A 26,659-nucleotide genomic window follows, 5' to 3' on the forward strand; every position below is an offset into this window, starting at 1 on the left:
AATTAGGCAGAGTACTCAGATTTGTCAGCACAAGGGAAAAGCATTTTCCATGACATTTGTCAACTCAATACCTTCCAAGCCAATGCATATTCATTCCCAAAAACACAACCTCACAAATAATCTCCATCAGCAGGGAGGCCAGTTTCCTTCACAGATGAAATTCTGGGCAGAATTTCAGAATTTCAGAAAAAAGGTTCCACCTGACATTAGGCCCCACTAGGAGAGCTCGCAGTGCACACAGTCAGTCTGACAGACCAAAACAGAACAGAGACCACGGTGAACACAGGAAACAGTCAAGGAAACACAGCAACCTTCAGCATCTTCTAGGAATGGAATAATTGCACCAACTATCCTGAAGAGTTTGCCTCACCTTCCTTTGAAATACCAAATAAAATTAAATCAGAAGAAACACCCTTAACAGCTGGTAGTGTGGAACAGGCATTTTGCAGTTTCTTTGCTCTGCTAAAGAACTGTATAATCTCTTACTATATTCCTGTATGCAGCTTAACATATAGGCTTCAAAATTATCATGAAAACCTATTTCTTCCCAGCTTCTCTAACTGTGCATATCAAAATTGAATACAACTCAGCATACTTGTCATCCTCGATGTTCCTTCCATCTCCCTGAACTCACAAAATGAGAAGCAGTGAATTCTCACTATTTGCTACAAGTTTCTCTGCAAAGCAAGGTACTGAACAAGGATGAAAACTGATTCCATGAATATCAACCATCCCCATTAAATGTTTAAATTTTAGTTCAAGTGTCATTAATATCACTCAAATACAGGCAAAAGCTGACCTAGTCACTACTACTATGTACTATTACCACCATCACAGAAATCACACTTGTCACGCTTTCTTCCTTAAAAAGCACAACAAACACAACACTGCACAGTCACGAAGACAAATCCAATGTTTTCAGCCTCCAGCTTTGCAATCCTGGCTGTTGCCTGCTCACTCCCACCACTGTTGGGAATGCAGAAGTTCTTGCTCAAGGTGGGTGATCAGTAACCCAGGGGAGCAGACACCAGCACCACTGACACCTCACAAATGAGCTCCTCACACTCTAATCAGCCTTAAAGCTTTGCCTTGATTAACAGCTGCCCTTCTTGCAATTGCCTCACCTCACCCTGGATGTTCAGAGGGCTCTTCTGCTTCTGTGTACAAAGCCTGAAGACAAGAAGCTCTTTATAGGCCAAAGTTGGCCTCGCAACCACAGAGGGACACCATTTGTTTGCCCTGACAGTCCCACAGCCAGCCTGTGGAAAGCTCTTCCCACCTTTACACATTTATTTATCAGATCAGCATCAATGCACCGCCTGCTCTCCCTCTCAGTGGACCTCTGCCAGTGTGACTGCACCACATCACACCCAAGAGCCCGAGAACGAAACAACCACAAAAGCATTAAAATAAGCGATCCCACAAAATGAGAAATTGGCTTCTACATACCATGAACCAACGGGCAGAGCCCTCCCTCCCCGCAGCAGGAAACTTGTCTCCCACCTGTCTGAGGCCCTTCGGTAACTTCTTCCTTTTCCCAAGGTGCTGGCACAGGTTCCGGTCATTTTCCCGGTCGGAGCTGTACTGGTGGTGGTGGTGGAGCCTGTTCTTTTTTGGAAGGTATGACAGCCCATTGGTAAGTGCTTCCCTTTTCTTCTTGGCTAGAGGATTCTGTCGCTTCTCCACACGTTCCTGAGGTTTCAGAGCTATGTCCTTCTGCAGAGGGAGGAGAAAAACACCGTGGTCAAGCTACAGCTCTGGCTTGGTTCCAGGTGACCTGCAAAGCACTCTCAGGGCAATGCTGCAGTCACCAGAAAAGGAACCAACCCACTCTTCCCTGATGTCCTCTTAATCAAAAGATAGGCAAATGCTAAATAAAATTGGCAGGATGAAGTGAGTGCATGGAAGGAGACACATCCCCCTTGAGACTTCATACAGTCAACCTCAATTCTCAGAAGCATCTCATGTATCAAGAGAGCACACATTTAGAAGACAGCATTTGTTTATAATGCTTAAATTAACAATCTGCTTTGATTTAGACAATGCTTGTCTTTTCAATATTTATTCTTATTATTTCTTGTATTTGAGAAGCCAAGGCACGAGCTGACCTAAATCCAATTAAGGCCAATGAATCTCCATTGACTTCAGGGCATGCTTCCCTCAAGCCTGACTTAAGCAGTAGATTTCCAAGTCTCAGGGAGAGGGGTGAAAAGTGCACGAAAAAAGCCACTTGTATTTGAAAACTTTGTCACTGACCCTTTAACCCCCAGAATCAATGTCTGTCTATAAAAAATACTCCACTCTTGTAACACAAATGTGAGTTGTGTCACTTAGCCCACAGCTGTTTTCTTAGAAACAACCTGCAACACACAGAATCCCTATTTTCATTTCAGATAAATGCTACTTGAAATGAATCTTTTTCAGCAGCACAGAATTACAGGCAGAGGAAGAGGAGGCTGGACAATTCATTAGGAGAGAAGAATGAGATGCTATTGAGAAGATGTAAATTACAGTGCAGATTCTGCATCCAATAAATGCAACGTGCTGAGTCACATCTACTCCTAGGGCTGCCCACGCTGGGGTCTGGTGCTGCCCTGGGAGGGGAGGTTACTGAAGCAGGGCTGTGCTTTCAGCACTCTCTGCTAACGTGCCTGGCTGCTTGGGCCAGAAGCTTCCATGCCCACCATAAGGAGCTGGGTAATCTTGTGAACCTTTCAGCTGTTGTTTACAGTCACTTAATATTATAATTGACAGCAGGAAGGGCTATTGGTCCCCGTGTCACATAAAGACTGAGGCTCAGGAGAATATAATTCAAATTATGGCACCTTTTTATGCAAAAAAAACATGCCTAAAGGCAAAAAGCAGTTTGGCTTTAATTAAAGACTGCTCCCTAAATGACTCTCTAAAACACAAGAGCTTCACAAAATTCATAACTGAAACCAATGAGATGATTAATTAAACTGAAGACAGTCATTGTTCAAATTTGATACTCAGCAAAGGGAATGATTTTACAGGCATTAAAGATGGGAGTACTGAACAGAAGCTATAAGACATTTTTTACACCTTTTCTTCACCTAAGGCACCACAAGACTTTTCCCTGGGTTTTTCTTCGCAGTGTTATTCCTATCCAAAAAGTTAGGAGCCTTATCCAACTTCATGAAAGAGAATTGGAGCATCCTTAGCTACAAGACAGGATTAGTAATTTAAGAAACCACCTGTGTCTGCTCACTGGTCCCTCCCTGCCCCTACTGAGAAAGAGCTCAGGAGTAGCACTGGTCTTCCTAAAATGCTTTGGGATCTCCTTGTGCACAAGCAGAGGGATCCTACGGAGCTGCCCAAGGAAATTAAAAGCAGGAAAAAGCTCTTTCCTCAGCCCACCTTCCCAGGAAGGTTTTAGGTTTAGCTGCATACCATAAATGCAGGAAGGCAAATTCTCAGGTGCAGTAACCATTTCACCAGTGCTCCCCATCAACAGCTTCATAAAACTACACCTGGACCTCCTGGACAGCAAGGGCAGGTTATAAAACAGCAGGAGTTTTATGTTAGAACTGATTTGTAACTTAGGATAGCTATCATGCTGCTAACAATTCTTTTTTTTTTCAGGTCAGCATAAAAAAAATCCAATGTTTTATGAGTAGAACATTATACCAGCAAAAACTTCTGTTAAAACACAGAGCTCATGTTTGTAGATACAAATGCTATTCAAGAGGATTCACTGTAAATATGAAAGGCTGAAGGAGTGAACAAAGGGAAAACTTTCTGGAAAAAAAAAATCTTCTAATGACTAAGTAGCTTTTGTGGGATTTTTCCCCCAGCTGTGAGTGATCTAAATGAAACAGTGGCAGGCTTCCAGAAGTTATAAAATGTCTAAAGGGGCCAGGCACTTCCATCAAGAAATAAGTTGTTCCTATAGCTTTAAGGGGGGTGGGAGATGGGTCAGACTCAGCAGATCCCTGTGGATGTACCTGGGATGACCCTTCCCCAGAGCCCATCCTCCAGACAACTGCATGAGCTTCACAGATTGTCAGATACACCCGAAGAACCTGGAGCCCAGGAGAACTGGGAGGAAGGAATCTGCTCACACACCCATGGCAAGATGAGTGACACCAAATCCACAAAGCCTTCCCCAGCCTGGAGGGAAAGGCGCCTTCCAAGGCAGAAGGAAGGACTGGCAGGAGTGTTCAAAGTGAAGGGATGTTCCTCTTCTGCTCAAAGCAGAGACACCAAGGAGCTCCAGATGTGCCTAACTTGTGAAAGGGGCCTTAAATCCTGTTGGGTAGGTGGACTTGCTGTGAAATTCAGCCATAAGGATTGGTGTTTAGACAACCCTGTTCCTCCAGGAGAGCTTTTCACCAGCTGACACCAGTGTGAGGAAAATGAGAGTACTGGGGATCAAACCCTTTGTGAGGGACTTGTGGGGTAGAGCCTCTCATGGATTTCAACAGAGACACGACTTGGCCTGAAAATAAATATGTGCTTAGAAATGTGTGTTAAATTCTTCACCTCAGACTAGATGAGGACATGCAAGAGGACATGATAAAAGAATCTTAGACACAGGTGGACAAGATGCATTAAAAGTAGCTTGAATAGAGCTCTCCCCAGGGCGTTCTCCTGGTGTTTGAGGTGCAGACTGCCGGGACTGTCTCAGATTGTGGCCCGTGGAGCCCCCAGGCTCTGTGGAGGCAGCGCTTGGCTGGGAACCACGGCCCTGCATAAATCACTTCCCCACTTCTGCCCTTTCTCCCTCATCCCGTTTTTATCTTTCCCTTGTTTAGATAGGACAATAGCTGTACCATGCCGTGTGTGAGTACATTAGCCAGCACAATCTTAATTACAGTCTTCAGGCATCATCATGATTAGAGTAATAAGCTGTAATTACTCTAAGGTGACAGGACTGCACAGACCTTATCTACACAGATAAGAAGATGTAGTAATATTTCATGTCGAGACGTATTTTTCAGCAGCTACCCATGGAGTGGATTCAGCCTGAGCAGCAGACCCCATGAACACTTGCAGTCTTTAATGGAGGTTTTTCTCCTCTCCTGCCAGCATACAAGCCCACACATTATTGAGTAAATCCTACAAACGTATTAGGCACAGTTTAAAACCATCTCTTTCAGAGATATCTTTCATCAGTAAAGTGCCTTAAGTGTATCAGGAAGGTGACTTAAATGTATAAATATGTAATTACACGCAATTCAATACAAAAGGGCATTAATATTTACGAGTGTACTGTATAATCTAAAAAAATTTCCATTTGTTTTATTTCGATTGGGCACATTCATCAGGCTGATCCTGCTGTAGGTGCCCTGGCAGGGAAGGAAGGGCCCGTGGAGCAGAGCAGGCTCCTGCCTGGCAGGGCACTGCAATCACCTGGCTGCAGTCTGCAGCCACAGCCTCAGCCCAGCCTTGCCCGGCGCAGGGGAGGAGAAGCAGCCCCCAGGTCATCAGTGATCATTTCTCATGGTAGGAGGCTGGAAGGACACTGCATTCTCATCAGGTCTTTCAGGGAGCTGTGCCTGATTTATTTCAGCCAAGTCCATCTTCTTGCTACATAAATGACAACTCCCTGATTAAACATCAAACCCTCAGTGGCAGCAGAGCAGGGTTTTGTGGGGTACACTCATCACCCCCCTGAACCCCACCCCAGAGCCAGCCCATCACTGCCCACCCCTGCCCTCTGACAATTCCTTAAAAACTACATGTGAATAACTCTGTTCCACCCCTTATTACAGGATTTTTCCTTGGGAATGCTGGATGAAAAACAACACTGTAAGCACAGTGTGTAGCAAATACACTGCAGAAATTTCCCTGGATGAACATTTCAGGTGCTGCTCAGGGATTTCAAGCCTTGACCTTTCCAAACCATCCTTGTGGATTATCACTACAATTCCAATGTTGTAAAAACTTGTTTTCTGAATTTGCACTGAGTGACCTCAGTAAAATACAACTTTTAAAATTGGTTATTAAAAACAGGAGTAGTTTACACTGCAGTGCTAGTTAAACCAAATTACAATTGTAACTGTCTACAACTATATTCCAATTATTTGCTCCTCAGGTTCTTGCTAAAGTCTTTTACAGCTTTATATCAGAGCCCAACAATTTACCCTTCACTCCAAGAATAAAGTATAAAGAAATTAGACATTTTTTAAAACATCAAACCGTTATGAAATATCAGTGTAATACTCCACTTTAAACACAAGTATTTAGAAAATCAAGCTTGAAGTCTGCCCTTCACTATTCTAATATCTTCACTATTCAGACATCCAAAGGTTTGTGTCAAACAGAACTGTAAGAAAGGCACTTCTGGAGCCTTTCAAGGTACAAACAATTCACCTTTGATCGGGAACACTAGTGCAGAAGGAAGAAGCTAATTAAGGGAAAAGGAAAATACATTTTCAGTAGCTACAAAAGTCGATTTGAAATTCTTTCCCAGTTGCATCCTGAGCCTGCTGTCAGCTGCAGCAGCTCTGAGGGACGGGATAGGACATGGGGGAAGCAAGAAACAGCCAAAGGGAACAGCACAGAACCAGAAACCACAGCAAAACCACCACCCCCCACATTCACCCACTGCACTGGGTACAGAGGTTCAGCTGGCAAGGTATTAGGATGCCTGCAGGGTACAGCTGAGAGAAATCCTACAGCTTGGCCAGCACAGAATCTCAGAAGTGTTTAGGTTGGGAGGGACCTTAAATCCCATCCAGAGCCACCCCTGCCAGGGCAGGGACACCTTCCACCATCCCAGGCTGCTCCAGGCCCTGTCCAGCCTGGCCTTGGGCACTGCCAGGGATCCAGGGGCAGCCACAGCTGCTCTGGGCACCCTGTGCCAGGGCCTGCCCACCCTCCCAGGGAAGCATCACACAGGGGAATCCAGGACAGCAACACACACAAACTGAACCCAAACCAACCTAAACCTGCACAAACCAAACCTAAACCTGCACAAACCAAACCTAAACCTGCACAAACTGAACCCAAACCTGCACAAACCGAACCCAAACCTGCACAAACCAAACCCAAATCTCAACAAACTGAACACAAACCTGCACAAGCTGAACCCAAACCTGCACAAACTGAACCTAAACTTGCACAAACCGAACCCAAACCTGCACAAAATGAACCTAAACTTGCACAAGCTGAACCCAAACCTGCACAAACTGAACCCAAACCCGCATAAACCAAACCCAAACCTGCACAAACTGAACCTAAAGCTGCACAAACCAAACCCAAACCTGCACCAACAGCTGCACAAACTGAACCAAAACCCCTCAGAAACACTGCTAGTCTGGGTACCCAATTTGGCATCCCATCTTGACAGTCCCCATCAACTCCTATTGTGTTTCTGTTACATTGGAGAGTTTTTACAGATGATGGATAAAAATGCCCAGATCTTCAATATCTCTCTCATGTTTCATAATTTGCTGGTTCAATTCCAGCAGAAACAAGATGTAAAGGTCTGAAAATAATGCACTGACAAGTCCTTCTAATCAAAACTAGAAAATAAAATGAGATGTTTATAATAACCATTAATTTACCTCCAGATAAAACAGTTAAATGTACTGTGTATTCTTCTGATGAATTACTAGTTTCTCAGAAGCATTTATTTTGGGGGAAGAAATTTGCAAACACTCTTAAAATAACACCGGGGGGAAAGGCAGGCAGGTGTAAGGCACAATGCAGAAGAGAAAAGAATTCTCAGTGTCACTATTACGGTATTTTGAAACACAAGGGACTAGTGAAGAGAGGTGTGATGTCAACGACATCGGGTGCAGTAGCCCATCCATTAATCCCAGCAATTCCTTCAAGCCACAAGACCTCCACAGAAAGGTTTCATCTTGTTTTGTTTGCTTTGATTGCTTAAAGTTGCAATCTGTTGCCTCCTGCATCTCCTCTGGAATTTGAAAACAAAGTGGTTCAGTGTTGTACAGAAGGGGTTGTGCAACAGAGTGGGGATGAAAGGCAGTGCCAGCTGGGGGATGCTGGGATGGGTGCAGAGGAAGGAAAACAATAGCAGAGCAAGTTGCTGTCTGCTCCAGATATGTTGTGTGAAAGCGCTTCTGTGGCAAAGAGATTGCTTTGATTTTTCATCCCAAAATCATTTGTTAACAATAGCATTGATAAACAGAAGGTGCCTTTTCAGGTCCTGCCGATTTAAACTACACACAGAAATACATTAAGGCAACATTATTGAGGTTACAAAGTCAAGGGCTTGGAAGTTATGAAAGGCCAGGATTAAGGCTGCAGCCACCACCTTAATTCAGGCCTCTTGTGCATGCACGCCAAGATACAATCTTTAATTACATGATCCCCTGCTCCTATTTCCCTACACAGAATGGAAGGTGTTCAGCTAATGAGCAGCCACTCAGGATTTTGTTTGCTCCTCTTTGTCCATAGTGTGGACCTAGGCCTTGTTTACTGACACTCCATTCACACCCTCCTCTGAATGCACAATGATTAATTTCCTCAAGGGCTTTTCTGTACAGCTCCTCCCGATAGTATCAGATAGATGCTCAACAAATACCAGTGGCCTATTTTACAGTTGTTTTGCCAAAGGCATTTCGCGATTCCCATTTTATAGGTGGCAATAACAGTCCTGACATGTTCAGGTCAGAAACATCTGCTAATTTTAAGCATTCATTGGGAAGCACATGAGATTTAATTTTTCAGAGAAACTGGCTCCACAGAGCACTTTCTCTAATGAAGCACAACCTTCATTGATTTCAGCAGCTGAGCACTCCTGAAAATTGGGCTTTACTGAGCTTTACCATGTGTTATAAGGATACAGGGAAGAGCTGTTTCTAAAATAATGTGGTGTCACGGCCTCCCTCAATGCCACACATCAAATACAAGCTGGAGGTAGAGGAAATCTAAGACTGGTGCCAGCTGTTGAGCTAGCAAAAGCTGGTGTCATACATGAAGATGAGGATGAGAGAAATTGATTGCTATTCATTTATTTCATGTTTTTCAAACATGACACGGTATTCTCAGCCTTGTTGTTCCCCCCTCCCTGCTCCATTTTGTCACTCCAATACTGTGCCATAACATGTTACAGTTGTGCAGAACAGTCAAGAAATTGCTGGAGCCTGTGCAGCCTGAGTTAGCAAAACCTCATCTTCTTGGAGCTGGTGCTGAGAAGTGCTGAGCAATGCCAGCCTCCACTGCAGAGCATGGCAGTGTTTTTCTTGAAGCTGCCTGGCTTTGTGGAAGGCAAAGTACACACAGTTGATTCTGCTCTGACTGGTTCAGCCAGAAGCCTGTGTGCTCCTGCCAAGAGATCCTGAAGCTCTGGCTCCAGCCAGCTTCTGCCAGCCTAGAAGTCCCATTGTGTTTTCTCTAGAGATTTTTCTAGGTCTAACACAAATTGCCAGCAAAGTCCAAGGTTTTGTCTTTGCTGCAGATTTGACTCAGTGACCTCCAGCCCACCTGGGGCTGCCTTTTTGAGGCTGAAACAGCAGCGAGACCTGGCCTGTGCCAGCAGTGGATCCGTGTCCTCTGCTGACACCATCTCAGCCACGTTCTCTCAGCTCCTCCTGCAGACTCTTCAGTCCCCTTTGGTAAGTACCTGTTGTGCTGCACCTCCAGGCTTTGATCCTGGCAGAGCAGCCAGGGCTGTGCTGCCCCTCCAGCCCATCCCTGCTCCCTGAGCACGACTGAGCAGAACCAGCCCCAGCTCTGAGTCCAGCACCACAGGTCCAAACCCCTCCATCCTCCCGTGCTGCACCCAGCTGAGAGCCCCGAGGCTGCTCAGAGCCCCTGCAGCCAGGGGAGATGGATTCCCACTGCCCTGGGTTTATCTCACAGTGCTGAGCCTTAAATAAATGTGCTTGACTTACCCTGTGAGCAGCAGGGCCACATGCTCATATTTATTTTCCTTGTTTGAGGAATGAAGAGAAATAGAACAGAGATGTGGAGAGGAATCCCTAGGGATGCTCCCTTTAAATCTCCATGCCAGGGAAGAGGGCTCCAGTGCTCCTGCACTGCTCAGTTAGGATCAGGGATAAGGCAGAGAGAGGAGCCCTGAAGCAGTGCTGAGCTGGTTTGTCCCCTGTGCTGTGACACACCAGTGGCACAGTTGTGGTGATACAGATCCCGAGGACCCAGCACTGTCCCAGGCACCGCCCTGATCTGGAGCAGGAGCACATCCACCTGTGGGCACGGGCTGGGACTGCCATCTCCCATTGCTCCTTGCCTCGGGTCAAGGGGCAGCTTCAGGTCACAGCGGGGCCAGGAATATTTATCCTTGGAAAAGGGGCTGGTCATGGTGGAAAACAGTTATCAAGAACCACACAGAATAATATAAAACACAAATATTTCAGTATGTCTAAATAATTGAGCAATAATTCACATACTTGTCTTAATAGTTGTCTTAATTTTCACCTTTTTTTCTCTCATTTAGAATGGAAAAAAAAAAATTAAAATTTTAAACTTTCTTCCAAAAATAAATTTTTTGTACATTTGTATCTGTAGTTATACATTATTTCCACATACTGATCATGTTCCAGGAGATTTCACTGGAGGGAAATAAAATTCCACTGCAGGAGCAGCTGGCACAAAGCTGGCTGTGGGCTCCTCCACCCTTCACACACATTGTGTTCTCTGAATAATTCAAACAGCACTTTGGTTGGCAGGCCACAGACCCAGGCAAGGAGTTAGTGGGCCAATAAATTTTACATTTAAAGGGTATCCCCCTTATTGTAGGGTTACAATAAATGCATGTGGGCTTAGACAGCTCTCATCCCTGCTACCCCTGCACTGGGAACAGATGACTTCAGCCTCACACTGGCACCATTCATTAGCACAGCACTCAGCAGTCATAAAAAATGTATTATGGTTTGTAAGTGGAATCAGAAGCACCTCTGTGTTCCTTGTCTTGCAGGAGGACAGTGCAGCACCAGGAAAGTCCAGTGCATTCCAAAGGTCTCAGGATGCTCCCTAGAATCTCCTGGCCACATTGAGCTGGACACACTTGGCTTTGCTGCCCTGCCAGCCTCGAGGCTGGATGAGAAAACCTGGAGTCGAGACAGAGACACCACCCTGAGCTAAGCCAGGTAAAAACAAGGAGGAAACTGCTGTAGGGAGGGATGGAAACATCCCTGCCATGGATGGAAACATCCCTGCCATGCACTTCTGCACCACACAGGCAGCCTTAACCCACACAGGGAAACCAGAGCATCCCTCTGCACACCCAGGCCAGCAGGACAGAGGATGCAGAAATGAGCAAAGGAAATGACAGAATTAGCAGAACCACTCATGGATTATGCCAGGTGCTGTGATCCATGAGCAATCCAATCTGCAGATTTTTTCACCCAGCCAAAAATCTCCACATAATAATGGGTTGTAATTATTGAGCCTTAAGAAAAAGTTAATCTATTTAAAAACAACCCTTTTGATCTGATATGTCAAGAATTTGAACTACTCAGCACAGCAGTTTTTCCAAGCTCTTACTATCTCATACTGCTCTGGATTTTCTTTGCTCTTCTCTAGGAACTCCCTGACTCTACCACTGTTTTGGTATGTGGCATACAGCCAAAAAAAGACTGATGAGGAAAGATTTTAAAGAGAAAGAACAGTGATCAGAAAATAAGGAGAGAGAAAGAGAGCTCAGCTAGGACCTGAGGACTGCAACACAAGGTGAGCTTGGCAATATTCCTCAATAGGAAAAGGATCAGAACCTTTTTGCAATTAGAGGGAAAAAAGAAACAATAGTTCAACTTCCCATCTGCAAATGAAACCACCTTCTAGCATTCAGGCTGAAAAAAAATAGCAAAAGAATAAAAATTTAAGAAACAGAGCAATATGTAACCTTTCCATTTGCTGGCTTATTCTTCCCCAAGGAAATAGATACAGTGAAGATAAATTTGATGATCAAAAAACCAGAGGGATTACATTCTTGTACGGTGCTGATCACTGGCAAATCCCCCTCTCTGTGGTTGAGAAGCACAGCTTAGCATAACAGACAAGATTTATCATTGCTAAGTTGCTCCTATCTCAAGAGTGCTCACTCACGTACAGGAGGGAATAAATACCAGAACTGTTCTGCTGCTTGTGTACAAAGGTACAAACCCTGTGCCCAACACAGACCCTCTGGGGAAAGGCCACGTTTTCACCTCTATTTCTGCACTGCTGTGAGGGCATCACATCCTGGCTTCAGCTCTGGGCTCAGTGGATGCTCCACAGTCTTTGTGGGATCATCCAAAAACCCACCAGGTACATACCTACAGTTCCTAGGAGGTGACACAGGTCCTCCTTCTATTTGTATGTAGAATACAGAGTCTCCAGTTAAATGGGCACAGAACACAGCATGAAAAAATAAACAGGAAAAACCAGATATGGCTGCTTTCTCCAGTTGTATCTCAGGGAACAGACCTTGCAAAGCCACCTCATACACCAGAGAAAAAGACAATTTCCTACACTGTGGCTGAAAACATAATGTCTTCTGCAAATATTCAAGATATTTTGTAGACAGATCTTTTAAAACTGAAGTGTCATCTAATATTCAGGGTTATTTAGTGGCTGGAAAAGCAATTACTGTAATATTTCTTGTTTATAGCCACCTAGAAGCTACAAATTTAACTTGGTAGTGATGCACAGTCAGGGGATCTGGTTCCAAAGCAGAACATCTCAAGTCAAGAGCTTTGCTAATGCCTGCAGCAAACTTGCAAGGAGTTACAAAAGCTGTGAATCAAATCACTTCAGCAGCACTTAAGAGTCAAGCCCCACTTCATGGCACGGCTGCCTGCCTGAACTCTTCCTGCTGTAGGAAGCATCCCTACTCCTGTCTCTCTGTAAAACTTGCCTCGAGCAGGAACAGATAAAGCTCTGCAATGCATCTCTCTCGAGAGCCACAGAGTATGTTGAAGAGAATAAGAACCATAAGCAGGAAATCAGTCTGCACTGGGAAGGAAACCTTTCCTAGGAAAGGTTTGTTTTCTAAGCAGCTTGTAGGGGCCGGTATCCAAATCTCTCCTGTCTGACCTTATCACCAGGCACAGGATTAGAGCTGGCTGGACTGGGAAGGTAAATTATTAATGTTGGGGCCTGGAGGTGGCTGTGGGAATTCCTGATCTCCACCAGTGCTCCCTGTGACCTGCAGCACTCAGCTAAGCCCCGGACCACAAAGAAGGTATTCAGGAGCCTAAAACTATTTAATTCCCATTGACTGGCTTTCCAAAGGAAATAAATGGCTCCATGAATTTGGGCCTTCAGCCCTCCCATGCAGCAGAGCTCATCTGTGAAAAGGAAGTAACACCACATCCTATTGCATCTGTGCTTTGCAGTGCTAAATCCTGGGGGAGGTAAATGGAGCAGCCCCCCCAGGAACAGCGGGGCTGCACAGCAGCTCATGGAGAGCACACGGGCCCTGCAGGGTGAGGGGGTTCCTGGCACATCTCCCTCCTCCCAGAGCCACACCAAGGCAGCCCCTTTGGACAGGAAACAGGAGTGATCAACTGCTGCACCCCACAAGGCATATGAGGGCTTGCACTGTTTTTTTTATTTTGGGAACAACAGCAAAGCCAGTCTCTCCTCTTTCAAACCCCTGCAGCCCTTCACCTTCATCAGGCGAAGCCACCACAGCCAGGGTGTTCCTGTGGGACCCTTCCCTGCCTCCTGCCAAGCAGGTACTTCTTGCACCTCCCTTATTCTCTCCCAGCTGATGTGCAGGGTGGGAAATGTCTTTTGTATCTTCTCCATCATCCTTAAGGGAAGAGACGAGCATCTGCAGCCTCACTGCTGTCACCCAGCCACGTCTGGGTTTGTGGTTCTGGCTCTCTCCCGTTCTTCCCTCCCTCACTGACAGGCTCCCTGCATGCCCTGACACAGAGGGAGCACAGCACTTCCCTCTCCACTTCTTCATCCCAATGTTGTACCTCATGTAATGTGGACACTCCTTAGAAAAGGAGGTCAGGACAAGAAATCCAAACCAACACTTCAAAAAGACACCCAAGTCTGCAGCTTTATTGTGAGGTGAAAATGATCTCAAACCCCTGGACTAAACAAATGCCTAGGGTGAAAAAGATGGAATAAATTAAAGGATATAATTATGGCTGGGAAACGAGAGAAGGAGGCTGCTCAATAGGATGAAAGAGGGATTTGAGGAATAAGAAATGAAAGGAGGTGTCAGCTTGAATCAGCCAGGTTGAAAACTGCTGCTGATTTTGACTGACATACTGAGACTTTCCAATTGCAAACTCTTTCTCTAATAAGCTGCAAAATCATCTCTACACTTTTACTTTGATCTTAATGCAAATATTTTATAATGGACACATTTAATGATTTTCAGGTGCTTATTGGTTCTATCAGACTTGATACTGGAATCAATCTCCTCTTTTAGAAAGCTTGGGTTAATGGCAAAGTTTATTAAACTGCATGCAGTCATTCAGAGAAGATCAATAGAGACATGATTACAGAGCAACCAGAGGATTAAACATGAGATTTATCACAAAATTAAACTGAATTAAATGTTCTCTGATAGCACTTGAAATGCTGTCGATACTCTTAACTGATAATCTATGCTTTCTGTGTTTACTTACCAGGCAGCAGGGAAGTCTGGCTTGAGGAAATGACTGTAATGTAAAATCTGCAAAGATTTGCTGAGAGCATTAAACCTCACCTAGAAAACCATTATTTCTTCCTGTTAGAAGAGCAAAAGCATTTTGCTTCTTTGCCCATTTCCTCTTTAAGGGAGAGGAGGATACAGCCCTCTCCCATATCACACTTTGTAATCTCCTTCTCAGGGCCATTATAGGATGCACAGGATGCTAAAGGATCCTACACAGGGTTACAATGAAATATTTTATGGTTTCCTGATATGGCAGTTTTTACCTCATTCGGAATTAATTTTGAGTTCTCACTGACCTTATTAAAACTTATTCCACACACTGAGAAATTTGCAGCCTTCCTGCTTCTCCTTTCCCTCTGCTCAGTCCAGTCACCCCCAGGTTCTTACACTCACACCTCTCCTTGCACAGCACTGTGCAAACTTCTCTGCCAAAAGAATTCAACTCCAAAGCATCAAAAAAAACCAAACCAAATAAACAAACAAAACCCAAACCACCCCTTTCAAAAAAAAAAATAAATAAATAAATAAATAAAAAAAAATAAAAAAAAAAATCCAACAACCAAACAAAACCCTAAAAAAACCCCAGGTGCACCAGCATTACAACACCACTGTCCTAGGAAACAGAAAAGGAAGTTCAGGGGATAAAAATCAGGCCAGTTTTACAGAAAGAATCTAAATTCAGACACTATTATTTGAGATGAGATCTACCCCTGCAGGAGAGCAAGAATTTCCCAGTCCCTGCTGTGCCCTGAGCTCTGTTACCAGAATCACAGAGATATTTCCATCTGCTCTGGGATAACGTGGCTGGACCAAAACCTCAGCAGGAGAGAAGGGGGAAGAGGGAGGGAGGAGGAGGAGACCCTGAGTACACCAGAGACCAGATGCAAAGTAAAAACCCATCACAACCACAGCTTTGACAAGTTTTGATCATGTGTCTGTGGGTTTCCAAAATGGCCACAACACACAAATTCAACTACAGAGTTCCTTTAAAATGTAATATTTGTGTTCAACAAGCAGGCAGGAGGAGGGATGTCAGCTTCCAGGCATTTTTCCATCATACTTCTCAGAGAAAGTCTGTATCCCACCACAGCCTCCACCAAAAGCTTAATAAACCTTGATAAAATACCTCAAAGGAAATATGGCCATCCAACAGCAAATATATTATGCAAAACAAAACCCATCAAAAAAGCCCTCATCAACTGTCATGAATTGAATTTTTACTGACTCAGAGGGGCTTAGCTGCTTTTTAAACAGGCTCAGCTATCCCCAGTGTACTTTGCAAAATTCAATCCAGTAATCCAATCCCAGATGCATTATGTGAAATCTTATTTCTCCAAGCTCTAGAAAAGAACAAGCAAAAAGGAAGGCTTTAGGAACACTAATTTGCCAATAAATACTCACTGAGCCAATTTTGCCTTTACTGCTTTTTGGAGGAAAATAAAAAAAGAAAAAAATCCCAAAACACAAACTGCTGTCCGAGTACTACGCTCCCTTATTAAAACTTCACTTGTGGATAAAAAAAATACCATGGAGCACGTACCCTGAAATTAGCCCAGCATGTGCTGCCCCAATAAACAAATCCTTGGAAACTAGATTAGCATCATTCCCAGTAGGCTTCCACTACATAAATCACTGCCAGCTCTGTCCAGAAAGGGAAAATCTCTGCAATATCTAAGAAATAGACCAAAATATCTCAGTGCAGAGCAGGGCATGTTCCAGCAGTGAGCAGTGAAGGCACAGGCAGCCCACAGCGTGGCTGTCCCATTTTACAAGGATGCCATCACACAGTGCAGTCCCAGAGTGACCGGGCAGAGCTCCCGGTGTTCTGGGAGCCCCGAGCTGAGCAGGGACAGACTCACCCTGGTGCTTCATCAGAGGAGACAGCCCAGGTTTACGGGTCCCCACGTGCCCTATGGGATGCTCCACGGGTGACACAGATGGCATCAGGAGCACTGCCACTGCCCCAAAGCAGCAGCTGTTCCATCAGGAGAGCCAAGGACCAGGTCAGCAGCTGCAGGTGACATTAAACACCCAGCTCTGACAGCATCCTCCTGCCCTGGCACTGCCCCGTGGGATCCCAAGCCATCTCCATCCAGCAGGCTGCTGCCCTGCCTTGCTGCCAGCAGGGAGACACACTGCCCCTAAAAATAAACATTTCTGGCTTCCTCACGTTTGCATGCAGAAAGAGGGACGTAAAGCCCACTGTAAAGAACACAGTTCCATATCTCAGTGCACCACCTGAAAGGTGGGCTGAAGCCAAGCAGGTGACAGGCAAACGGTCTCAAAAATGGGATATTTCCAGGCACTTGATTCCCTGCAACTGCTGCTTTCTTGGAAACAAAGGCCATCCCTGCAGCTCTTGCTTATGGAACACACAGCACTGTGCTGAGACCCCATCAATGCATCAGTGACCAAGAGGCAGCAGCACAGTGGCCCACAGCGGGTCTTTTTTCAGAAGCAGCCTGTGAGGGACAGCACTAAACTACAGCTGGGAATTCCTGATGGGAGGCTCATCCCCACCAAATGTGCTCCTTCTGTCCTGTCCCACAGCTAAGAGATGCTGGGCTTGCCTTTTCCCCCCTCCTCTGGCCCTTAGACACAGAGGTCCAGGGCAGCAGGCAGGTGACAGCTCAGGACAGAGCTGGAGAGGTTTCTGTGGCACCAAAAATCACCTCCCTCAAAAAGCAGTTGCCGTGTGCTCTGCGTTTTATTAATTTAATGGTCAGGATAATAAATTTGTCAGTAATGACAAAGAAATTCCCTAGAAACTGGAGTACTCAAGTGTCATTGAAGCTCCATCTATTTAGCAAATAGATGAATGCCTTTCAGCCAGGCTGGCGTGTGATTAAGCAGCTGTCACAGCTCCTGCAGCAGCTGCACAGGCACAGGTAGCTCTTAGGGCTCTTCCTCATAGGGATGGGAAGATGATGCTGATGTGAACGGAAATCAGCAACTGGAAACCCAATTAATGAACTGACACAGAAGTAATGGGTCATTTCTGGAAGTCTTCTGCTCCTGTTGACTTGTACAAGCTTCAGTTTTTACAATCAGATTCATTAAAGTTTCACGAACAAAAAATAATAGCTTTTGCTTTTTGGCTTGCTGAAGTTATGTTTGAGTGGACTCATACCTTCATGAAGGAGTGTGAGTTTTTTTAGAGGAACTTTGATTTTTGGAACTCATTTTTGTTTTTTCCAGGACTGAGACACTGAATCTATTTCAGTAGCTTGATTTCTTAAGAATTCAAGGTGATAAACTGCTTCCATTACTTTTACCCTTCCAATTGAGCTGTTATTTTCATATGTGTACTCTGCTCAGCAACCACTGAAATTGGAGGAAGTTTTCCAGGGAATTTCTATGTGCTCTGTTCCCTAACAAACACTGCAAGAGGTTAAGAAAAGAGAATACACAACTCTCTGCTCTCCTACTTTCATAACTAAAAACTCATGGAAAGTCCCAGTGAAAATGTGGCTGAATAAAGGATTGGAGAGCTCGCTGTCCTTGGGTAGGGGATATCAAAGGTAACACTTGGTCCATTAGAGAGGAAAAAGAAATGGCCATGAAGGGTCTTTCAAAACAAGAAACTGAAGCAAGAATGAATCAGCAGAGGACTCTGCTTATACAGAACATGGATGCACCTCAAAGGTTTGAAAGCCTTTCTCTACAACGCTAGATAGAAAAAGGAAAAGAAAGGAAATAGCCACTGGGACAGACTTTCAACCTGGAAATAGCAAAATTTACACCAGCTGAGAATCTGCTCTAATTAAAGGGAATATTTCTGCATGAAAGAAAATGAAGCACAAGATGTTCAAGCTAAGGCAAGAAAGTTTCAACAGAATATTAATTGGTGACGGTAACAATTACAGGGACTACCAAATATCAGGTGGCACAGAGAGATCACCCAGGGGACAACAAGCAGGAACTTCTTCCTCACTGAATGACTGCACTGAGTCCCCACACTGCTTACAGCTCACTGAGAAAAGCTTAGAGCTGGATGAGACATGAGCAGAAATTCTTCCTCTGTGCATCCTAAATATTTAGAGCAATGTGCTTGACATTCTGATTTGCTGAAAACCATCATAAACCCAGAAAATTCTGAAGCAAAGCAGAACAGTGGTGGAGGAAGCTGTGGGGGAAGGGAGGCCCTTCTCAGAGCATCCCCAGCTGAGCCACAAGCACACACTGTACCATTTGGGAGGCAACTTTATGTGCTCTTAGTAGTAGATTAATGAATGTAATTACCTAACATTGTGGCTGTGAATGCTGCAAAACTGTAATTTATAGTGTGCTGTAAAGTTCTAATGTGTTTTTATGTCCATAAGCTGCTTAACCATAATCTAATGCATTTGTACACGGGCACCCTCCTAAGTGGCTCTCGGATCAGCAGCGAGCGCGAGTCCCCCTCGCCTGCACGCTCCTGCTTTATGTCTTGATAAACCAACCTCTCCTGCTGGGCAGCTGAGGAGAAGCAGCTGCTAAAGGGATGAATAATTTTAAGTCCAGTGGCAAGAACTTCTTTCCTTCCTTCCTGGCTGCAGCACCGAGGCAAGCAAAGCAGCAGTGTGGTACGGCGAGGAAACAGCACATGGTGGGGGTCCCTGGGAGGGGTGGGATGGAACTCAGAGCCGTGGTCTGATGGAGAGCCTGGACTCAGCCCCACCTCACTCCTACACAACCAGGACACCAAGACACCAGGAGATCCTAGGACAGCACTCACAGGGAACTAGCTCAGACAAAACCCTTCACCTTCTCTGTTTCAGCTGCTCTGCTCTTCCTGCTGCAGGACCCTGTGGTCACTTCAGTCCTTCTCTGCTCCAAGAGCCAGGACTCCTGAAGTATGTGCTTATTGTTGCCACTAACTAATTTAGGCAAACCATTTAACTTCTTTATGCCCTTGCTTAACCATCTGTAAAATGGGACTAATAATAAACCTCAGAGGGATTTAGTTAGACTTAATTAAATGGTTTGTAAAGTGCTTTGAGATCCTCAGGAGAAATGTGTTGTGCAAGTGCAAATTATTATCACTGTTACAGTGCTTTCTACTTTCAACACAGTTAAATATTAATGATCCAGTTCTCCTAATGCCCAGTGATACAACTTTCCTGAACAGTAATTTTCTTAGCTAAAAAGACACAGGACCTGGTACTAGAACATGAAAAAACTTTCTTTGTTGTTCATTCCTAAGTAGTCTGAAACAGCAGATAAGAGTAAATATTTTAGTATGTATCAAACTAAAGATGGGGATCCCATCTTTAAAATGTGTGTGCTGTACATGCAGTCAGTTCAGAGCCAAAACAATGCAAACTAAATCACCAGATCAGTGTTCCTATTACACACTGCCAGAGACCCAGGGAGGAAATCAGTATCGATGCTAATATATAATAAATGCCTTTGCTAGTTAAAAATGTGCCATGGCATGAGTGACGTGATTAACATTCAATTAACAGCTCCATGGTGTCAGAGGAACATCAATGCCCTGTTAGTAAGAGTGTCACAGCTTCAGGGCCAGGAGAGAGAACATCCTGGATTTTCAATAAGCTTTGTCTATTGTGATCCCGCAAAAACGATCTGAAAGTTGCCTGCAGGCAAAAAAAAAACAAACAGCCTGGATTCCTCCTCTTTTGTCAGCTTCTCCCAGGCTAACTTAAAAGGAGAAAAATAAAAAAAAAAAAAAAAAAATGGACTCATGACTTCAGGTCTTAGGAGCTGAGTGAATGTGCCCTGGTTTGCAAAGCCTGCTGAGCCTTTCCACCCGCAGGAAACTTCAGCCACAGGAGCAGCAAGTCCTGCCCCAAGCCCTGAACTCGGGATGGGGCAGAATCTGCTAAAACTGAGCCCCAAATCACCACTGACAAGTGTTTTCTTAGTATTTTTCAGTATTTACTTAAAGTGTTGTAGTGGTCTTGGTTCACTAATTTGAGATTTTGCTAATTTTGAAATTTTTTGGCGAATTACTAATGAGTGTGGTGGGTTTCAGTGCTGGTTAATCACTAATGTACTCACTTCTTGCTGTGAGATAGGATTAGGAGAAAGGCAAAGTAGGCTGAAAACTTTGAAAGGGTTTAATGAAAAATTTATTAACAGTATAAAAGAAAGAGTAATAAGAATTAGAACAAAAGTGTTAGAATTTTTCTCCTTGCAACTTTTCTCACTGACAATGTAAAGAAACAAAACTTAAAATTTTAGTCAGTTTACTACATCTAAAATAGTTTTTTCTACTAATAATATATCAGAAGCCAAATCAAACATTAAGAAAAAAAAAGCAATTCTAAATTTGAAGGTATTAAGTTTCCACACACAACCTTAGGTGGTCTCCACTTGGAACTGTGGTGTGATTTTTAATTATATGGTGCACTCTGATATTTGTATTTGATCTTCAATACTAACGACACAACAAAGATACATAATCTATTGATAATTAAGTCAAACGTTTTTGCCATTCTTATGTACTACAAAGTGAGCCTATCTAAAGAAAGTTGATTAAAAAGCACTTCTAATTTACTTATATTACAGATCCTAAAAATAATTAAAAGAACAAAGAAAAAAAAAGCCAAGAAAAAAAAAAAGAAACCACAAAAAAAGAACAATCATCATCATGCCAGATGAAAAATCCCCTTTGCACTGAAGCACCAGACACCAGAGCAATAAGCATACAGCAGGTAGGAATGTAGCAAATAGAAATGTGTGGGTTTGAATCATGAAGTCTTTATTTCATCTAACACAAGCTCATCTCATTACTCCTGCAACAGAAGAAACCACACCGAAGACTTTTAGGGGCCTGTGTAAAGGTAGGGTCAGCACCAGGACTGCAACCCTGCAAACTGTTCTCATCCTGATCCTACACCATGGGACAAAACCATATTCTCACTTGCTTTGGTTTTCTGTGCCTCCCTCATGGATCAGACAGGTCACACCTACTCTGCAGAGATGCTGCCCATGGTTCCCTCAGCCCACCTGGAAGCTCAGATTCCCTGTGTACAAAAATCCAAAATATCCTCCAGAGCAGGATCAGTTAACCATGAACACTTACACAATGCTAAGCTTCCCGAAAAACGTCCCTGAGAAAGTATTTTCCCAGCTTTATGCAAACAATCTCAAGGTGATCTGTGTAAATTTTGGATGCTTTCAAAGCCAGGCAGAAGGGCTGTCACCACACCCCAAGGTCCATCAGATGATGTCCTTTGGCTCCAAACCAGACTGGCCGAGCCAGAACTTGCCCCGAGGGATAATCCTTCAAAAAAAAAAAAAAACACAAACCAGGCAACCCACACCCTCTAATCCCAGGGGTGCAGTCACCCCTGAGCAAATGAAGGACCTGGGTGCTCCTGTGGGGTGGCAGGAGCTGCTGTCACACAGGAATGAGGCTTCCCAAGGCCTGGAATCAGTGCAGGTCCCCCACTGTTTATAAACCTTCTCCACTTGGGCACATTTCACACAGGCAGGCCTGTGTGCCATCAGTGAGGAAAAGAAGAGCTGTGGCAATTTTATGTTAGTCATAATTTTAAACCCATCAACTTCAACATAAGGATTTCTATCTGTTTCCATATTTAATTTATTTTGCCTTCTAGTGTTCCTAAATTAGGGAGACATTTTATTGCTCTGGTTGACATTTTTATGAAAACTGAAACTAGGCTTCATTTTTTAAGTGAAATTTCTCCATTTGAAAAGCTAATTAGTGCTGTGCCCACACTGAGGATGCAGGTGCAAAAACACAGACAGACCTACACACACACAGAATGCCTGGCTGGAAAAATGAATACCCTTTTGAGAATTTGGACATCCTGTACCCTTGCCACCAGAGTAAATGGCAAGATTTTATTATTTTCCTACTACTCCACAATTAAAACCTGCATCCATGAACAGACACTACAATCCCTGAGTCTGTATTTTTTCCTAAACAAGGATTAAAGCAGCACTTAACTACATAGACTGGCTGCCAGTTATTATATTAATATAATCCATCTTTGCCTCCTTTTGTTTTAAAAGAGAGGTAAGTGCTCTGGCAGCCTTGAGCTCCTTCCCTTTTGCCTTCACCAGCTGATTATTTTCAGAATGGAAATGCTGGCCTCAGTGGGTACCTGCAAACAGCCTGACTGCCCGTAATGATGATCTACCTGTCTGCTGCTTCCAGGCCACCTGTTTGCAGCCTCCCAGGAAGCCTTACAGATAGATAAAAAGCTTCCAATATTTTCTCCACATAAACTGCAACCCATCCATCAAGTTGTTTACATCACACCGAGATATATGCACCTTTATTATTAGAGGAGCCGTCTCCAGAAATGGGATGAACACACAGGCATCATAAATCTCCCCTTTTACAAGGGGACTGCATTATTTTGTTGAAGGAAATGCACCCAGCAGCATCCCAGCATCAGCCATTAAGGGGGTACAGTACAACAGAAGGGCACAAAGGCAGAATGTTTTTAAAACACAACCGAAACACTCCAGAGAGGACACGGTGGGTTCTACAGCAGAGCGGTTTTGCTGGGCTCAAGAGCTGCCATTCCACAAGCACTCTTAAGTCCAGGCAGCTTCTGGCAAGATTTTGAACTACCTACAAACCTGCCTGGCCCTCGATGCTTCCTGTGAACACAGCCAGGGCATTGCAATTGCAGTCTCACAGCAATGAACATTCTTCTGCAGTTCCAGTAAACACGACCTGTCGAACTGGGGAATGTGCCCAGGCTCTGAAGGCTCTGAAGGATCAGGCACAGCAGCTCTGTCCTCAGCCAGAGATGTCACCTGTCCAGCCAGCCCCTGCCACCAAGAAACACCTGAGACCAGCACTGGGAGGGGACACGTTCATCCCTGTGGTGGGAATGGACGAGCACAGCTCTGCAGGAATCCCCTTCACCACCAAGCTGCACTGGACATCGTGCCGTGGCTGTAACTGGGGATTCTTCTGGGTTACAGACCCACAGGGACTCAGCAGCTCTGCCTCAAACATCCCCCAAAGGAGTGAGGTAGGAAGTGGCAGAGGAGCCTGGGGAAGATCATCAGCAACATCTCAAAAAGCTGTCAAAAAAGGAGGGGGCAGGTGTGAGGGGACTGAAAGACAGCTCATGTGTGAATCAAGTCTGAACTGATGTCCCAAATCCAAAAAGAATCTGTATTGTGATCTGCTCAGGGTGGCAAAAAGAGAAGTCTCCCTCCAGTGAGACAAATATCCCAAAGGGACCTACTGTGGATTTGCTTTGAAAACTGCTTTCCTGTTTATCTGCCAAAACAAATAAGGACAATCAGAGTTTGCTGTTGTAAACGTCTTTCCTCTTCTTGAGACAAATTCTCTCACAGAGTAATAATTTCTTTCTAATTGCTGCATTTAGACAAAATAAACCACTTGAGAAAAAGAGGACATGCAAAAATAACAACAGATTTGAAATGAAGTCTGGACCTTAACTTGAGCTCAGAATTAAAAGCAGATTAGAGTCGGTATGCAGCGTTATTAGAGCAATACATGAAATTCCAAAGACAACCCGAGCACAATTTGCTGTGTCCCTGCAGTGTCCCTCTGCTGTGACCCACCCTGTGCAGGGACCGTGGGGCTGGGATTTGGCTCATTTTCACACTTAGGGTTCTGTAAGAGAGAACTGCAGATCCCAAACCTCATGTTCCACCACAGAAGAACCGAGCTGCTTTTGCCACTAGATGGGAATAGGTGCAGTTGCTGATCTTAGAAGGCTGAAACACAATAAATGACTGCTTAGCCCACTGAAAAATAAACCAAGCACAAGATCTTTTCCCCCTTTTTAAAATGCAGCTACGTATAAAATTACAGCATTTGCTATTTCAGCAGGAATGTTTTTAGCCACAAGAAGCTGGAGACAAGAAAGGATTTCAGGGAGAAGTAACAGCTTTTATGGGACCCACTGATATGTGGGGAGCAAGAGAGGAGCTTCTGGGCACACACAGCCTCGTGGGGCAGCTAAAAGCCTACTGAGTTTTCCCAGATACCACATCTGGGCATCCCAAAGAGTGGGATAACATGCCCTAATGCCAACGAGGGCTAAGGATCAATCACATGTGATGGGCAGAGACCCCTGCATCCTGGAAGAACAGAGAAAGACATTTCCTCCAGTTCCATTTCCTTTTCAAAAGCAAGCCATGTCCTGAACAGGACAGAGAATAACCCCCCCAGCAGGTAACCCTGGCCTTGAAAGCCTCTCTGGTACTTCCCAAGTCTCTCACTGATAAGCAGAATGATAAAGCCCAAACACACAAATGTCAGTGAAAGGCAGCTCAGGGAAGAGGATAAGGCTTTCTGTCAAAGTGCTCCCTCTTCTTCTCTCTGTCAGCTGCTCTGGCCCGTGTTCAGTTTGTTCCTGAGCACCTGCAAATGTTCACAGCACCAAACAGGCAGGGAGGAAGAGGAATCATTGGCAGAGAGGCAAGGGAATCATTTCTATCAGTGGCAAACTCCAAGATCATTGATTGCCACTCTCTACAGGCTGTGTGGAAACCAGCTGGAAAAGCTAATGAAGGAATGGAATTCTGGTGTTAGAAAAACAAGTTTTAATGAGATGGAGCTAAGGACTCACATCTGATAACCCATTTGTGGATAGACAAGCCCAAACTGAGTTTTGTATTTGCAGGAAAACATGAAAAAATCTGTTTCACTACAGACCATTCTGGCCAGTTTAACAAGCTGGTAACAGTCAGGGTTTTTATGAAGTCCCTGTGCTCGACAGCTCTGTGCTGGTATCTGAGGTTACAAATTGCCTCTCTTGAATCTACAGGGCTATGCTTTTTTGTGGCATTGACATTTTCCTTTCAAGCATATCAGTTCTTCCTTCATTTCAAATGCTGGTTGCTCATTTTATCTGCCCTTTTAGTGTTTAAAAAGATTCAAACTGGATTAAGAAAAAAAAAATCAAACTCAAACCCCACAGTCTTCTGGATTTATGTGTTTTTCTGATGTGTTTGCCATGCTGTAACCAATCAGATAAGCTCCTTAGTTCCCTCCAGTTATGGATTATTGAGTTTTTATTTATGTTTCTACTTGTTTAGCCTCCCAAGCATCAATACACTTGTACCAGTGTCTCAGCTTCAACTCCCATTAAGGAAAGAAAGAGCCGGCAAATGTGATCAGCCTTGGAGATTTTCCAGAGTGAGAGTGCTCCTGAGCCCTGTCCTCTGCTCTCAAGGCATTTGGCACTGGCTTTGCTCTCTTCCCAGCCCTGCTCCCCAGCATGGGTTCAATACAGCCTGCAGATCACTCACTGCATTTCACACCCACTTGCAGACATCTGACAGACAGGAGGAAAATAAAGAAAAACAACACTGAGCAATGAAGGTCAAAGATAAGTTCAAGACCGATAAAGACTGTGATCTCCACCTCCCAAGTGCTGTACAAAGTGTCCCTCCTGATCGTCACTTACTGAGCTTTTCTCTCCCCTCCCAGGGCAGGAAAGCACTTTTAGACTAATGGTCTGCTTCCAAATCAACACACTGTGGGTTTCTTCACATGGAAGGATTCCAACACTCATACTTAAAGACAATCTTAATATACTTGTCTATTCTAATTGCTACAGAATTGTTCTCCAAAGCACTGCATCTCAACAATCTCACTGTGGAAGTCTGAAGGTATTTGTGGTGTTAACAGAATGATGATCTCCTTCCAGGTAAGGGTCAGACCCCTTGCCAAAAAATCTAGCTTTGCAGAACGGTGGAGAATTAATTACTGAAGCACCTCCTGGCACCAATTAAACCTTGCATGGACCCAGGAGCAGCCTGAGCTGCCATCATGCAAACTGGACTGATCCTCAGCCAGAGCTTGTTGAGATTTTCCCTACCTAAGGAGCACATTCCATCAATATAAAGTCTAAAAAGTTCCATTGGAAATGCTGATTTATCTTTTGGGGGGTCATTCCTGGTACAAATTAGCTCACCTATGGCTGAGTTGGGATTTTTCCCCACATCAGATAAGAAAACAGGGAGAGCAATGTGTAGGGATCAAAACTCCTCCTGAGCTGGAAACCACTGGCTTTGCCTGCACAGAAGAAACAGAAAATGCCCACAGAGTGTAACCTGCAGGAATTCAAGGTCATCCCAGATCTCACTGCTCTGCAGTCCAGGGGACAAGCACATGAACCCAAGCCTAAG

At 44.4% G+C, this 26,659-nt stretch overlaps 1 protein-coding gene across 1 annotated transcript in view; it reads right to left on the reverse strand.

Annotated features, from left to right (window-relative positions):
* The window catches only part of LOC128817456 (autism susceptibility gene 2 protein-like), a 357,230-nt gene that overhangs the window by 149,564 nt on the left and 181,007 nt on the right, over positions 1–26,659 (reverse strand). The window contains exon 2 of the mRNA XM_053995940.1: positions 1,504–1,716. Coding sequence (XP_053851915.1) covers positions 1,504–1,716 — 213 coding nt within the window. The remainder of the gene's footprint in view (positions 1–1,503; positions 1,717–26,659) is intronic.

Source organism: Vidua macroura, chromosome 20 (assembly GCF_024509145.1).
Source record: "Vidua macroura isolate BioBank_ID:100142 chromosome 20, ASM2450914v1, whole genome shotgun sequence".
NCBI lineage: Eukaryota > Metazoa > Chordata > Aves > Passeriformes > Viduidae > Vidua > Vidua macroura.